Consider the following 17,605-nt stretch of genomic DNA (forward strand, 5'->3'; position numbering starts at 1 on the left):
CTCCTTCAAATGTCCAAATTATTTTTTTTGTTGCTGTGATCCAACTTCCTGTTAGAGGGTGGCTACGTTCCTTCTCCATGGCCCCACTGTATGTAGAAATGTAGCCACCCTCTAATGCTCACTCCCATGATGGACTGTGGACTGTTGGATTTGTAGCGTGAATATGACGGCAAATAACGTGCGCTGCAAACAGAAGTGAGGGGCGAAAAAGAGAGGGCTGTGAGCTCACTGAGGGACTTTACAAGATGGCTGAAAAAACACAGTAAAAAATAATTTCATGAAAAATAGATTGCAAAGGTGTTAGGTAGTAGATGTGTATGGATTTTATTGGAGAATAAGGACAAGGTTTATATCTTTTTTTGTTTTGGATGGAGTGATGAGGGTAAAGTCCCTTTGCCAGGTTCTAATTGATGCCTGGGGTCTTTTAGGACCTAGCAATGTTCCTGTTACAAAGTGACCACACTATATAGCCTCATGCACATCATGCACACTGGCCATTTTTTTTCTTCCCTTGGACACCTTTGGTCCTGGCAGCAAAAAAGCAGCTTAAAAATAAGCCTAAAGCCGTGTTTGGCACAGAGTACAAGCGTTTGGGTGTTAATTGATTCCATTGGGCAGAAAATTAATTTATTCTGGCCCTTGGAATAAATGAACACTCAGGCCTTAAACACTTGTAGCTTTTAGGTGCATTTAGACGCATTTACACGTATTTAGGTGCATTCTGCATTTTTTCCTGCCCAGAAGCTCCTCTCCTGAACATGCCAGTGAGAGTTTATTTTTTTCAGCCTCTAAACACTCCTCTTCTAAAATGCCCATGAATGCCTAAGTATGCATGGCCACATAGGCTAACATAGAGGTGCAGAGATGAAAAGGATCCGGAATCCGCTGCACTTCTTCAACCCTTAGGTTAGAGGTTATGAGTAAGTGCTAACTGTAGCATGAAACGCGTTAACTTTGATGTGTACTCCTCACTGACTGTGGTGATTTTAAAGAAAATTCAATAAAGGTTAAAGAAGTGCGGATCCTTTTCTTCTCTGTGGCTTACAGATGAGCTGTGCTAGCACCTTCACCCTGGGTGGTTAGTAGGTGGACTGCTTATTACTCACCTGGAGCAGTTTTGCTTGTATAACATAGAGGTGCGTTTACAGGCTGAAAAAAAAAAACATCAAATGCCTATAAAAATGGTGTTTTTTAAGTCCATTGTGCATGAGGCCTAAGATCATAGAACGCACTTCCCTTCAGCTGAATTTATAAGTATTTTCTCTTATAATAGGAACCATTCAGCAACACATAATGGAATTGGCTTAGCAAAATGTATATTTATAACATAGTAATAGTTTACATTGGCAGGGTTGTAATGTCTTTGTGTGTAGTAAACTCACAGTCCGCAGGACTCTTGTAGCCCTAATATGCACAGCGTCAGTGGCAGCGGAGACTCGGGGTGTGCCAGAGGTGAAATAGTCACTGTGAGTTCATCTGTTACCTCTGTTGTGTTACAGTCTACGCTCTCCCTGCACTACCATTGGATGGCTTAAGGTGCACAATATTACATTCTGTATATTGCGAGAAAATAATGTTCACAACCACTATGCCAATATCTCAGGGTTTCTGACATTGTTTATATAATCACAAAGAATAAGAATTCAATGTAATATTTCAATTGAACAAAAACAATCAAAATAAAGCAGAACTGAAGACAAACTTTTTTTATATTTTTTTTTTCGGTAGGGTTATAACCCCTGTCAGTATTTTTTTTTTGCTGTGCCCCATTGGGGTGATTTCCCTTCACTTCCTGTTGCAAAGCTAATACAGTTAGTCAGGAAATCCCTTCAGAGTGAGGGAAATCCATGGTAGTTCCCAGGGTCATCAGAACTAACGTCCCCATTGGAAGATTTCCATTCTATTCCTCAAAATTTGGGATTTACTTTCAGTGACAACAGTCACTATGATAAATAGAGAGGATGAATTTGTCTAACAGGGACACAGACTGCAATAAAATCCCAACAGGTATCCTAACCCCTCTCCACTCCATCCAAAACTAAAAAAAAAAAAATTTTGCCTTTAGGTATGCTTTAGGAACCGACTATTATACAAGGAAATACGCAGCTTACAACCTGTCAAGAGAGAAATATCCATAATCTGCTTCTAAAAATGCCAGTTGCCTGGCTTTTATGCTGACTACTGACCCAGCAACAAGTATGCAGATAAGAAAAGGCAGAACAGTCAGAAGCCCTTATCTCTATACTTGTTTCAGGTCACTGACTCATAGTATTGAAGACAGACAGCCAAGCAACTAGCATTCTCTGAAGGGTAGATTAGTAATTGCATAAGTAAAAAGCCAAATCTTTTCCTTTTCATTTTGTATAGAGCACAGAATAGTTAAAACCCCATGTCAGGGTTTTATTTGCCATGTGAATCCTAATGGGGGGATGTTCCTTACTTCCTGACCTATAGACACAACAGAAAGTAAGAGGAAATCTCTCCAAAGTGAGGGGAACCCACTGTTAAACAGCTGTCATCGCAATTGAAACCTCATTGAAAGATTTCATTCCTGTGCTGTTTTCCTGTTTTATTCCTGTTCTGGTCACATCAACAACGTTGGAATTTTAAGCGATCACCATGACTAATAGAAGGTTTATCTCCTCAATAGGGACACCACCTCACCATTCTATCCAAAACTGAAAAACGTTGTGCTTTAGATACACTTTAATGTATAGCATAGTTGACAATATATTAAAGATGAATTTAAGGTATGAATGTTTTCTACATAGTCATAGTTACCTTGGTCCAATCAATGTAACTACAGTGGGGACGGAAAGTATTCAGACCCCCCTTAAATTTTTCACTCTTTGTTATAGATATTATAATGTTTGCAGCCATTTGCTAAAATCATTTAAGTTCATTTTTTTCCTGTATGTACATACAGCACCCCATATTGACAGAAAAACACAGAATTGTTGACATTTTTGCAGATTTATTAAAAAAGAAAAACTGAAATTTCACATGGTCCTAAGAATTCAGACCCTTTCCTCAGTATTTAGTAGAAGCACCATTTTGATATAATACAGCCATGAGTCTTTTTTGGGAAAGATACAACAAGTTTTTCACACCTGGATTTGCGGATCCTCTGCCACTCTTTCTTGCAGATCCTCTCCAGTTCTGTCAGGTTGGATGGTAAACGTTGGTGGACAGCCATGTTAAGGTCTCTCCAGAGATGCTCAATTGGGTTTAAGTCAGGACTCTGGCTGGGCCATTCAAGAACAGTCACGGAGTTGTTGTGAAGCCACTCCTTCCTTATTTTAGCTGTGTGCTTAGGGTCATTGTCTTGTTGAAAGGTAAACCTTCGGCCCAGTCTGAGGTCCTGAGCACTGTGGAGAAGGTTTTCGTCCAGGATATCCCTGTACTTGGCCACATTCATCTTTTTCTCGATTGCAACCAGTCATCCTGTCCCTGCAGCTGAAAAACACCCCCACAGCATGATGCTGCCACCACCATGCTTTACTGTCGGGACTGTATTGGACACTTCCCTGAAGACGTTCACTACGAAACGTACGTCGGAGCGGTACGTGGTCACATGTCCTATCATCCAACAACATCCGGATCCTTTGGCTGCCCCCCTGTGTAAGCTGGAACGCACGCCAGCGTGGAGGAGACATGAAAGGCTTTTTTTGACTGCGAAGTCACCCTGACATGCAAGCAGCCCCAGTGCCGGGTAGGCACCCACCAATGTAAGCGGCCATTTGGCTTTTTAATTTATTTACTTTTTTAATAAATGGTTTGCTATGGAGACTGTTTTTGTTTCCTATGTATCCTTATCCTATCTTGAATGAGCCTGACGGGAATGATCCATGCCTATAATACCAACCACAGCCCGGCCATCCATGTGAGCAGGCACAACCCTGCACAAGCGCTAGTGACTCTCTTTTTAACCAAAGGAGTCATTGGTATCTGGTAAGCAGATATCTACTACTTCGAGGTGTTTTCCTTTTCTTTTGTTTCTTTGGTGATGGAAAACCTTTTGTTTACAGCAACAAGATTGGGATAATATTGAAAGATATCACTTCAGCTACTTCAATCACTTTTTTATGTGGACAATCAATCACTATATATGTTTTCACTAATGTGGGCACTTCAATGTGTAATCTATGATTTGTCAATATTATGATTTTCATTTTTTTTGGTAACACAGGAGATATATTTATTTAGAGCACTTGAATAGTATGGTATCTAGCGCCCCCTAGCTTTCTTACATTTCCATTTTTTTGGTAATGCAAGTGATGAGCAGTGCCTGGTTTTCTCCACACATACCGCTTAGAATTAAGGCCAAAAAGTTCTATCTTGGTCCCATCAGACCAGAGAATCCTATTTCTCACCACCTTGGAGTCCTTCGGGTGTTTTTTAGCAAACTCCATGCAGGCTTTCATGTGTCTGGCACTGAGGAGAGGCTTCCGTCAGGCCACTCTGCCATAAAGCCCTGACTGGTGGAGGGCTGCAGTGATGGTTGACTTTCTACAACTTTCTCCCATCTCCCGACTGCATCTCTGGAGCTCAGCCACAGTGATCTTTGGGATCTTTGGCTTCTTCTTTACCTCTCTCACCAAGGCTCTTCTCCCTCAATAGCTCAGTTTGGCCAGACGGCCAGCTCTAGGAAGGGTTCTGGTCATCCCAAACGTCTTCCATTTAAGGATTATGGAGGCCACCTGAACCTTAAGTGCAGCAGAAATTTTTTTGTAACCTTGGCCAGATCTGTGCCTTGCCATAAGTCTGTCTCTGAGCTCTTCAGGCAGTTCCTTTTACCTCATGATTCTCATTTACTCTGACATGCACTGTGAGCTGTAAGGTCTTATATAGACATGTGTGTGTGGCTTTCCTAATCAAGTTCGATCAGTATAACCAAACACAGCTGGACTCAAATGAAGGTGTAGAACCATCTCAAGGATGATCAGAAGAAATGGACAGCACCTGAGTTAAATATATGAGTGTCACAGCCATGGGTCTGAATACTTAGGACCATGTGATATTTCAGTTTTTCTTTTTTAATAAATCTGCAAGAATGTCAACAATTCTGTGTTTTCTGTCAATATGGGGTGCTGTGTGTACATTAATGAGGAAAAAAAATCAACTTAAATGATTTTAGCAAATGGCTGCAATATAACAAAGAGTGAAAAATTTAAGGGGGTCTGAATACTTTCCGTCCCCACTGTATGTATATACCATACCTGGCCGATGCCCTAGGAAGCTGGGAATCACTGTAGCAAACATCGCTACTCCAGCTTGGCATGGGCTCCATTCAGAGAATGCTTTGCACTTTCTGAATGAATGCAAATCATTCTCTGATTGGATGAGGAGGAGAATGTGATGTCACCAATCCACATCTCTATCAGATCAGTCAGTTATAGCAGTATGCCCTGCTGTACTGTATACACAGAAGGTTGACTGCTTGGCATGGGTGCTGTTCAGAGAATGCAAAGCATTCAGAGAATGGAGCTCCTGAATAAATGCAAAACATTCTCTAAATGGGCGAAGTAGAAAGCTGAAGCATTGACATGAGCAGGGTTTACTTCCGTTTTTTCAAGCTTCCAGGGGCTTTGACCAGGTATGATATATACAGAGTTAAATTGGTCCAAGCCGGAGATAAGATTGTAAGCTCTAACAAGCAGACCCTTTAACTTCTTCTGCATTAAATTGTATTGTAACTATACTGTCTGCACTCATGTTGTAAAGCGCTGCTCAAACTGTTGGCGCTTTACAAATCTTGTATAATATTAATAATGATATATCTATACCTGGGATTCTTCATTAAAAAAGATGATTACACTGATTACACATTAAAGGCGTTTTTTTCTTCAATTGTTTACCTACGTCCACATTACAAAGGTTCCATAGTAAACACTGGAGATCAGGGAGTGTATAAGGCTGTCATGACACCTCTCTTTGTCTTGCATGTATTTGGTCATAGGACACAGCAGCTACATCACCTTTTGTCATCTGGAGAACGAGGTGGCGTTCACATGCAGTGCAGACCACTCTGCGAGAAAGTGGGAGGTAGCAACAGGACAGTGCCTGACCGTGTACACAGGACACACGTCCATTGTTAATAGGTGGGTAAGCCGTCCCTGGACCAGCTGTCATAATGTTTGCTAGATGTGATTTGCATGGGTGCAACGTGGGGAGTCTTCTTTGTTCTTTGTCAGTATAATTAACAGCAGTTGCCCCCACTGGTATTCTGAGTCATCCATCAGCAAAACTTATAAGTGGAATATTGTCTGGTCTACACACATGTATAAAGTGTACATACATCATCTAACTATATAGATATATTTTGCAGTACTTCAAAGGGTTAGTCCATACATACTGTAACTGAAATGTCAGATTTTGATAATATGAAAAAGAGCTTAAGCCCAGTTAAAGTCACAGAAATGAATATACATCAGGATTGACATTATACAGGCATACCCCGCTTTAAGTACACTCACTTTACGTACATTCGCGAGTACGAACATACCCGCGAGTGTACGTAAAGTACCTCGCAAGTACAGACTTCCTGCACCATGCAGCCGCAGTATGGCCTGGAAGAGGCGGAGCTGCCGCTCAGGGTTGTCGCCAGTGATGAGAGTTGCCCGCCAGCCAGCCCAGAGTTGCTTGCCAGCCATGCCTGCCAGCTAGCCCAGAGTTGCCCTCAGCGATGCCCGACAGCCAGCCCAGAGTTGCCCACCAGCCATGCCCACCAGCCAGCCTAGAGTTACCCGCCAGCCAGCCCAGAGTTGCTGCCTAAACTTAAGTGGATTACTGTACAGTACTATAAACTTCACTCCCTGACCCCCCCCCCCCCCCCAACTACAGCCATGGCCCTCCACTATAGGCCCTGATCCCCCCACTACAGCCCCTGACACCCCCAGAAGTGAAAAAAGCTATTGATTCACTTTAAGTACATTTTTTCATTTTAAATACATGCTCTGGTCCCATTGAGTACTTAAAAGTGGGGTCTGCCTGTATAAAGATGGATATCATTTTTGTTGTTCAATTTTCTTTAGATTTACCTTCAACTATGTAGTGCAAGGGCCTGCCCGTTGTCTCAACTCTTGATTGGATAGATTGATAGCAGCGCAGCCATTGGCTCCTGCTGCTGTCAATCAAATCCAAAGATGCAAGGCCCCCGGGGGCGGGGCCAAGTCAGGCATTCTGCTTCTATGTACAGTAGATCTGTGTAAATGTCTTATTTCAAACTGTTTTGATCTGGTCACATGATGCAGAAGCTTCATCTCCCCTGTGTCATTGATTGCTTAACAACAGGACTGAATTTTGGAAGCCCATATTACCCACTGGCTTCCATTGCCCATCCATTGTTGCCGCTCCCTCCTCTTCCCTGCAGCTGCCGCTCCATGACGTAGGGAAGCCAGAACTTCTGTGTCACGTGACCTGGCCAGAGCGGATTGAAATAAGGTATTTACAGAGAATTTTTTTTGCAGCACTATACAGCATAGATAGGGAGAGAAGGAAAGTAGTGGTTTAAAGTGGAATTAACTCTCAGTATTAACTATTTTAATCCTTATGCTGCTAACATTAATAAATCGATAGGAAGGTATATTATATTTACTTGTTTTTCACCTTTTTATTACATTTCTTTAATTGCTTTCTGGTTTCCAGGCCTAGGCCAAAATTATGTCATACATCCCAGGAATCCTCATGAGCATTTGTTTTTCATTTGGAGGGGGAGAGGAGGGTCTTTCTCAGCTAAGCATGCTCTCCTGCCTGCATCCCTGAGCCAAGGGCAAATGTGTTCCAGGAAGTTAATGCTACATGAATCATCTGCCCTTACTCAAGATGGCCGTGTCTAGAAATGCTACGGGGGTGTTTTTTAAAGTGCTTTCTCAACAAAATAAAGCATAGAGACATGGATGGATGGGGAATTTGCTTTGAATATTAAAAAAAAAATTAAATAGGATTTTCGGTTTGTGGTACTCATATACAATTTAGTTCCACTTTAAGTATATGTAGCCTTTACTTCCACTTTAAGATGTCTGAAACGCTTCAAGCAATGGGTGGCCCTGTTGGCAACACCCAACTCAACAAGAGTCAAATAAAAAAAAAATCAAAGAAGTTGGGTGGAAAATTATTGGCTGAAGAGTGACTACATCCTATTATATGCAGTCACTGTTTGGGTATTCAAGCAGGCGTGGGTTCGCGGACTTGCAGTTGCTTAAATATACAGGTAATAGCTGGCAGGGAAGATTCCTCCATTCACACTGGTTAGTGTTGATAGAGGAATCAAGTGATTTTCTCTCACTCAGCTTGCAGGTTAAATGAGTGAATGAAATGAAGTTTGCATGGCTAGGTTTACCTTCACTTTCCTGTTATAGCAGTTGTACAAAGTTCAATACACACCAGAGTTTGATGACCACTCTACCCTGTATGCATTGTAGTCTATCAGACTTGGTCAGACCCCCTCCCCTCTTTAAATGCGTTTTACATGCGGTAGCATTGAACTCTATATAATGTGCGTTTTGATAAAAGATCAAAGATGCAACAAGCAGAATTTTAACGCACAATATTACAGGAACATGAGCAACAATATATTTGGGGTTAGGTATGCCTTACTTAAGAAAATAGGTCACTGTTTATTCATCTCCCACAGGATTCTGGTCAGCAGGAATTTGCTCTTCAGTGGTTCTTATGACCGGACAGCTCGTCTATGGGATGTAGACTCTGGCAGATCTCTTCAGGAGTTTCAGGGTCATAGAAACTGTGTGTTGGCCTTAGCTCATTTTTCATCCAGCGATATCCTGGAAGCATCCAACATGGAAGGGAAGGAAGTGAAGGAATTTCTGGTGACTGGGAGTACAGACTGCACAGTGAAAATCTGGGAAGCCTTTAGAGGTTGCTGCCTTCAGACCTTACAAGGACACGTAGGAGCCATACTGTGTATTGTGCTGGATGTCCCCAATAAGGAACTGTTTTCAGGAAGCACAGACTATACCATCCGAAAGTGGAACATGGTCACAGGAGACCAACTCAAAGTGTTCAGAGATCACCAGGGATCTGTTATCTGCCTGGAGGTAGGAGACATAATTATAAATTAATTCATTGATAACAGCTGTGTTGCCTATGCTATGATTGGCCTACAGCTATCACATGGTACCTGGGCCAATCACAACACCCTGTACCATGTGATTAACTGCAGCCAATAAAAGATCACTAGTGATCACAGCTGTCATGAATGGTTAACACATTCATGACAGTTGAAAACTTTGCTATTACAATGATCTTCATTGTAATAGCAAACAAAGTGTAAAAAAAAACCCTGATCACCCCCCAGAGTGGTACAGTATTACTATGGTGGCAGTGAATTACTCTGATAAAAGTATGTAAAAAACACATAGTAAAAAAAATAATTAAAAAATAGTTTTTAAAAAAGTGAAAATAAAATGTTTAAAAAATTTAATAAAAAACTATTACATTTTTTTTTCCACATTCTGTCACCAGTCAGTGTCTCTGATCACCGCCACACCGGTCATATGATGCACTGTGACTGGCTGGAGTTGCGTGACGTCACTCTCACGCATGCGCGCGGGAGCCGTCAGTCACGGCATGACCCCCTTTAGAAAGGGCGCGATCTGCCATCGGCGCACGGCTTTATTGTAAATATCTTCTAAAACATGGAGGTTTAAGAGATATTTCCAGCACCTACAGGTAAGCCTTAATATAGGCTTACCTGTAGGTAAAAGTGGTTGTACAGGGTGTACAACCACTTTAAGGAAGAATTCCAGGCATGGTATATCTTTACCAGTATACTTACAGTATGTATACACCATGCTTGGCTGATGCCCTTGGAAGCTGAAAATCACAGAAGTAGACCTTGCTACTTTGGTTATCTTCACTTGCTTCTGGGTCCCGAGCCAAGAGGCTGCACTGCTGCTTACTGAAGACAGGAAGTCAGCTGCATGTGCCATTCAAAGAATGCTTTACTCTTTGTGAATGAATGCAAAGTGTTCTCTGATTGAACGAAGTGGAGAGGTGGGGTGGTGATCTCACATTCTCCACCTCATCCAATCAGAGAACGCTTTGCATGTATTCATAATGGCAAGTGGCCTACCTCTGTGTCCACAATGCATCAGGCCGGCTGCTCAACACAGGACCCAGAAAGCAAGTGGAGATCACTGGGGTAGTGGTGTCTACTTAAGTTATTTCCAGCTTCCAGGGCATCAACCAGGTATGGTATATACCAGGGGTAGGCAACCTGGGGCCCTCCAGCTGTTGCAGAACTATATGTCCCATCATGCCTCTGGGAGTAATTGTAACTGCTAGACTTCCAATGCCTCATGGGAAATGTAGTTCCACAAAAGCTGGAGGGCCCCAGGTTGCCTACCTCTGGTATATACAGTTACCTTGGTACTATGTATTAAATATCCATATCTGGAATTCTTCTTTACTTATCATTTTGATTGACATTTCTTCTATGATCCTCAGAACCTACTGATCAGTATTCTTGGAAACATTTTCATGGTTCTGATTGGATATATATCCTGGAGAGAAAGAAAAGTCGGAATAAGACTTCCTTTTATGTGAAAGGTCAGGCACAGAATTTGGAATTTCTCAGTGTACATTGACCTTCTCTTGTATCTTGCGGGCCAGTGTACTCAAGGGGAAGTTATTTTTAATCCTAAGCATCTTAAAAAATAATATTTCTTCTATTTTATCTCTATTTAACCCATTGCACCCTGCTTATGTGTAGAATACAAGTTTTATTTTAGTTGTTTTTTGATACAAGTATCCAAGCTGTTATTATATTGAAACTGTTGTCTGTATAAACAGTTCTGTATGTGCAAAGGGGTCTAAAGAAATAATGTACTTATTTTTGAATGTGATAAAATTGGGCACTTTCAGTTTTAAGAAGGTTTTACTGTGCTATATATACATTGATTAGAGTTGAGGGTTTTTGATTGCTATTATCTCATTGGGTTCCAAGCCCTACTGTCTCATTGGATCCCAAGGCATACTCCACAGAAGCCATAGCTTCCATATACTGCACTGATGAAAGCCAAATAGCCTGGAACAGCTGTATGCCACTTGGAATAAATGACACTGTGATTTTAGACTATACCGGTGTCTTATCGAATTCAGTCCCCTATCATATAGTGTCCTCCCTGTACTGCGCAGGCGCAGTACGGAGGACAAAAGAGACTCCGAAAGTCTCCGAAGTTCAACAGCTGATCGTCAGCTGTACACGGCGCCTGCGCATTTATTCTTACCCTATGTCCAGGATCATTCCCTACTATCCAAGTGGACATAGAGTTAGAATAAATATTTGCCGAGCGCAGCGAGGCCGTGCCCGAAGCGTGGCGAGCGAAGCGAGCCCGCGAGGGGCCCTCTTACACTGCCATCGCTAACAGGTGCCCGAGCGCCGTGTACAGCTGATGGTCAGCTGATCAACTTCGGGCATTTTCGGCATCTCCTGCTCCTCCGTACTGCGCAGGCGCTGCGCCTGCGCAGTACGAGGCGGACACTATCTGATACGAGGACACTATATGGCAGAACACCGGCACTATACACCAGTTTATGGTCAAAGGGGTGTAAAGCAATTCTTCGCATGTCTCTGCCCACTGAAATGCAAAATAATCCTTTTGTTTTGGGATATGTGGTGGGATGAGTAATGTAAAATACCTTCTGTTTTAGAAGGTTTTACTGAGCTATGCATTGATTCGAGTGAGAGCTTTTGGATTGCTTTAGTTCCTTATCAACATAAGCTATAGAAATTATACTGTACAGAATATAGAATTTGTTTTGCAAAGACATTTAATACATGACAAAGGATTCCCAGTGTACTAAAGCCATAGCACAGTACTGTGCTTTGTTTTGACTGAAACCTCCTATATTTGATTATGGATGAAATTACTATGTTCAATGTAAATAATGAGAACCATCACCGGTTTTCAACATTATCATAGAAAATATTCTATACTGAAAACTTAATGTGGTTATAGTTTTTGGTGTGTGTATATATATATATATATATATATATATATATATACACACACACACATAATATATACAACCCCTATTCCAAAAAGTTGGGTTGCTGTGTAAAATCTACATAAAAACAGAATGCACAGACCTGCAAATCCTATAAACTCATATTTTATTCGCAGTAGAAAATAGAAAACGTATTGAATGTTTAAATTGAGAAAATGTACCATTTTAGAAAAAAAAAGGTAGTTTTAAAATTGACGGTGGCAACATGTCTCAAAAAAGTTGGGGCAGGGCAACAAAAAGCTGGCAAAGAATGTGGTATTAACAAGAAAGAGCTGGAAGAACATTTTACAACTAATTAGGTTAATTGGCAAGAGGTCAGTACACGACTGGGTCAGTGGCGGCTGGTGAAGTTTTAGGATGGGGGGCGCCAGACACCACCCTTCCTTTTTGACCCCTCCCACTTCTAATAAGCCCCACCCCTGTATTCCACTTGCTTCCACCCATAGTTTCAGGAGTATACAGCTCAGCATCACAGGCCAGAGTATATAGCTCAGCATCACAGGACAGAGTATACAGCCCCAGAATCACAGGACAGACATTATAGCTCTGCATCACAGGACAGAATATACAGCCCCAGAATCGCAGCACAGAGTATACAGCTCAGCATCACAGGACAGAGTATATAGCTCAGCCTCACAGATCAGGGTATATAGATCAGCATCACAGGTGGGGTATATAGATCAGCATCACAGATTGGATATATAGATCAGCATTAAAGATACGGTATATAGATCAGCATCAGAGATATGGTGTATAGATCAACATCACAGATATGGTATATAGATCAGCATCACAGATAAGGTATATAGGACTGCAGCACTGCCCAATCCCCCCTCCTCCCATCCGCAGCATGGGTTTCCCTGCACTGACAGCCCCCCCGTGGGCAGCGCTGGTCTCCCTGCACTTACAGCACCCTCCCACCCCCGACGCGGCTCTCCCTGCACTGATAGCGCCCCCTTTGCGCAACGTGGGTCTCCCTGCACTGACAGGCCCCCCGAGGGATGGCACTTACCGGGCTGTGTTGTGACCTCTTCTCCTGCTGTGTCTCCTCCAGTGCAGGCAGCAGCGGCGGGGGTGCCGTTCCTCCAGCTTCCTCCGCTCTGTGTCTCCTCTTCCGCCAAAGCGCTGGGCATCCAATAGGATTGCCTGGTGCTTTGGCCAATCAGGAAACAGGTCTCACTGACCTGCCTCTTGATTGGCAGGGGGCACTGTAGTGTGAAAATAGCGAAAGATCATTCACAATGGTCACACAATTGGGTGGGATCAGGCCGAATTCTCTGCACCCCAAGCCCACCCTTTTTTGAGGCCTATTAGAGCCTCTGTGCTTCAAAAAAGAAAAAACACCCCCTGTCACCCCCGCCATAGGAGTCCATGAGTCCGGTGTCTTGAAAGGGGCCGGGTGCATGGATAGGGAGGTGGCGGCAGGGATAGGTGGGCGGTGCCCGTACGCCCACAGTGCACAGGCCGCCACTGGACTGGGTATAAACAGAGCACCTTAGAGAGTCAGAGTGTCTGTAAAGGTGGACAGAGGTTCACCAATCTGTAAAAAGCTATGTAAAAAAATTGTCGAACAGTTTCAGAATAATGTTCCTCAACATAAAATTGCAAAGATTTTAAATACATATCATCAACGGTACATAATATCATCAAAGGATTCAGATTTCAGAGAAACTGGAGAAATCTCTGTGCGCAAGGGACAAGGCAAAAACACAATATTAGATGCCTTTGATCTTTGGGCCCTCAGTCAGCACTGCATTAAAAACAGACATAATTCTGTGATGGACATCACTGCGTGGGCTCAAATCCACCTTCCTTCATCCCCATGGTCAACACTAGATATGCTCTCACCTTCTCTCCAGGATCAATACATTATAATAGGCCAGAAATCGCTTGTTTTCCCCTTTTTTTTATATTGGGATCCTCGGGATTTCAATTCAAGCCAGTGCTTTTTATCCTCTCCAATTGTCAGGACAGATGGCAAAAAAACAAAAAACACCACATACTGTTTACTGCTTAAGAATCTTTATTAAAAACAAATTCCATTAAAATCCACTCACATTTCATAGTGCACTAAGCCCCGGTGCACAGAAGTGTAAAGTGCTACAAGTATATTACACAGTGGGTGCTTAGTGGCCAGTATACATACAAATTGCGGTTGCTTCCTGGTTTGTACATGCGTAATGACGTCATCCAAGCTCCTTCCAACGCATTTTGTCACATGACTTCCTCTGCCCTGAGAAATTGAAAGGATAAGAGGCACCAGCCTTTAATTGAAAAATCTGGGGCCTTAATATAAAAAAGGGGAAACAAGCGATTTATGACCTATTATAATATATGGGTCATGGAGAGAAGGTGAGCTCACATCTGGTGTTCACAGAGGTGAAGGAAGTTTTATTTGAGTACTATAATAATATTGGGTACACAAGACACTGTGAAGTGTTAAAATTGGAAAAGAAACACAAAAGAGACTCATTTTCATTTTATAATTTTTATTGTGTTATAGAGCACCATTTTTTTGTACAAAGCTTGGGAGTGACTCTATGTTATTGTTTTATATGGAGTAGCGCTGCGCTCTTTTTTTTATATTATTTGACAATGATAATTTTTTAAATATAAGCACCATCTGTTGGTTAAATCTGGTATTGTAACATGACCATAAAATACTATGGTTAGTCATAGGAACCTCTGTGTTTCACTGGCTGGACTGGCAAAGAATGGCAGTCAGTTACATAAAGAATATATGTTTATGTTTGTGTTTTGTGGCTTTATGCAGAAGACAGTATAATTATCATCATTTGCTTCCACAGGAAACCAGATTATGTACAATATCTAACAATTCTGAGAAAACAGTGTACGTCAATCATGGGCAATATGTTGTAATTTTCAGTCTGCTCTTCTTTCTTTTTTTTTTGTTGCAGTAGCATTGCTTTGCGTTACCTATATTACATGATCTAGCTTTTTTAAGGCAGCAAATAATGTGCAGAGTAACAGAGTAATGCCGCGTACACATGAGTGGACTTTTCGACCGGACTGGTCTGACGGACCAAGTCCGGCGGACAATCCGACCGTGTGTGGGCTTCATCGGACTTCCGACAGACCTTTTCGGGCGAAAATCCAACAGACTTTAGATTTGAAAAATGTTTCAAATCTTCCCGCCAGAACTCCGCCGTACCCAGTTCCTATCGGGAAGCCCGTTCATCTGTATGCTGATCCATCTGTATGCAGCTACAGCACCTGCCCGCGAGAATGTTTCCAGCGTGATCCTATCGCGCTGGTTCTCGGAGACAGGGTACTGTACATCTTGCGCTCGCTGCAATAGGAAAAACACATTTTCGAGCGGGAGAGGGAGGTGACAATGCCCCTTAGGTCTGGTATGGATTTTAAGGGGAACCCCCTACGCCGAAAAAATGGCGTGAGGGTGCCCCCAAAATCCATACCAGACCTTTATCCGAGCATGCAGCCCGGCCGGTCAGGAAAGGGGGGGGACGAGCGAGCCCCCCCTCATGAACCGTACCAGGCCGCATGCCCTCAACATGGGGGGGTGCTTTGGGGGAGGGGGGGCCTGCGACCCACCCCTCCCCCAAAGCACCTTGTCCCCATGTTGATGAGGACAAGGGCCTCTTCCCGACAACCCTGGCCGTTGGTTGTCGGGGTCAGCGGGCGGGGAGCTTATCAGAATCCGGGAGCCCCCTTTAATAAGGGGGCCCCCAGATCCCGGCCCCCCACCCTATGTGAATGATTATGGGGTACATTGTACCCCTACCCATTGACCTGGGGGAAAAAAGTGTCAATAAAAAAAACACACTACACAGGTTTTTAAAGTAATTTATTAGGCAGCTCCGGGGGTCTTCTTCCGACTTCGGGGGTCTCTTCCGACTTCTCCGCTCTCTCCGGTTTTTCTCCAATCTTCTTCTCCGGTTCTTCTGCCGGGCTCCTCCGCTATCTTTTGCTCTTTTGCTAGCGGTGGCCCGGTCTTCTCCGTCATCTTGTTCCCTCTTCTCTTCTTCCGATGTTGACATGACGCTCTCTCCCGCTGTAATGCTGTGTGAACGGTGCTGTCATATTTCCCCCCTCAGAACACACAGCCAGGCACGCAGCATTTTCTGCATTCTTCCTCTGTCTCGAAGATAAGTCTAAGGGTTTATTTTTTTGTTTTTTATTGGAACAGCAAATTGGATAGGGATGGGAAACATTCAATACACCAGAACTGTAGAACTGTATAGCTTAAGGACTGCTTGGCTTCTGACTGTATTGCACAACCCCTGGCTGTACAGGGCAAACTTTGGTGCAGTAATGTACAAATGTTTGCTATCATGCACAACTCCTGGCTGTACTGGACTGGCAAGAGAAATTTCCTGCAGGACTGTTTGCACCAATAGTGGCCTACACTCCCTAAGGAGTGGCTCTTCCTCCCACCAACTTCTGTCTAGCTCTGCTCAGTCTCTGGACAAAGTTCTCTTCAGGAGGGCCCCCAGCCAAGCCTAGCTGGGACCTCGGTGTCTTCACCTTGGCTCCTCTACCTGCCAGGTCTAAGACTACTTATAGGCTCTCCCTCCACCTTCTGGGCACACCTCCCCAGGGATATCCAGGCTGCCTGTCATGCTGTCCCTCCAACTATACCTGTAGAAGTCTCTAGAAGACAAGGGGGAGAAGCAGAACAGCAGCCCGTGAAACACTGAACAGACCTAAGCAATCAATCCCTGCTCCACTGTTTACAGAGGAGCTAACCTAAATTTACCTAGCAGCCTACTCTGAACTAGAAGGGTGCTACATCCGATTTCTTCTCCCCAGGCAACCGGAGGTGGAGGGCAGGACCAGGGGGCATGACCACCTCATTCCCTCTTTGCACAGGTGGTTGCTATGACAAGAGGAGGAGGAAGGTGGAAGAGGAACGGAAATTGCAACCCTGCAGGTCTTTTGTCTCAAGTGGTACATGGCTGAAGGAAAGAAGCTTCTCCAGCAGAAATTCCATGTGTCTGCACACAGACTGCCCTAGTACCACTGCATACTGTCCTATCCTGCCACTAGATACTGCACACTGATTTTTACAGGTATAGGGCAACTCTGCCTCACAAACTACTGACCACTTAGCTTTGCCTCACTAACTACATTTTAGGGCTTAAACTGCAATAATTTGTGAACTCAAGGTGCAAAATATGCAAAAAAACTTGCAAATTAAGCAGAATGTAAATCAAAAAAAGCAAAACATTGTGCAAAAAAGTAATACTGCAATCAAGCAATAAATAAATTAAAAGTGTACAAATAAATTCAGTTGATATCAATATTCAAAAAGGATCATAAAGAGTCTGTTATTTAAAAAGTCCTTATATAAGAAATGGTGATAAAGGTGCTCAGTGCTCAAAAAAGTCCTCCAAAAGGTGCTAAAGTACTCAAAGGTTCTCTTTCAAAAATAAGGTGGCCGCTTACCAAACAGTATTGATCCTGAATTACAGGGATCAAAAGAGCATGATATCAATCTCCAGGTGAGAACTCCCATACAATACCAAATGGTGACAATATGCTTTCTCAGCGGACTGCAATGGACCTTTTTGAGAACCGGCCCTTAGCCTTGAAG

The 17,605-nt window shown here is 43.1% G+C and overlaps 1 protein-coding gene across 1 annotated transcript in view; it reads left to right on the top strand.

The window, feature by feature from the left end:
* Positions 1-17,605, top strand: part of WDR86 (WD repeat domain 86) — a 79,335-nt gene that overhangs the window by 23,572 nt on the left and 38,158 nt on the right. Inside the window, exons 3-4 of the mRNA XM_073629994.1 lie at positions 5,960-6,101; positions 8,636-9,056. Of these exons, the coding sequence (XP_073486095.1) occupies positions 5,960-6,101; positions 8,636-9,056 (563 nt within the window). The remainder of the gene's footprint in view (positions 1-5,959; positions 6,102-8,635; positions 9,057-17,605) is intronic.

Source organism: Aquarana catesbeiana, linkage group LG05 (assembly GCF_042186555.1).
Source record: "Aquarana catesbeiana isolate 2022-GZ linkage group LG05, ASM4218655v1, whole genome shotgun sequence".
Taxonomy (NCBI): Eukaryota; Metazoa; Chordata; class Amphibia; order Anura; family Ranidae; genus Aquarana; species Aquarana catesbeiana.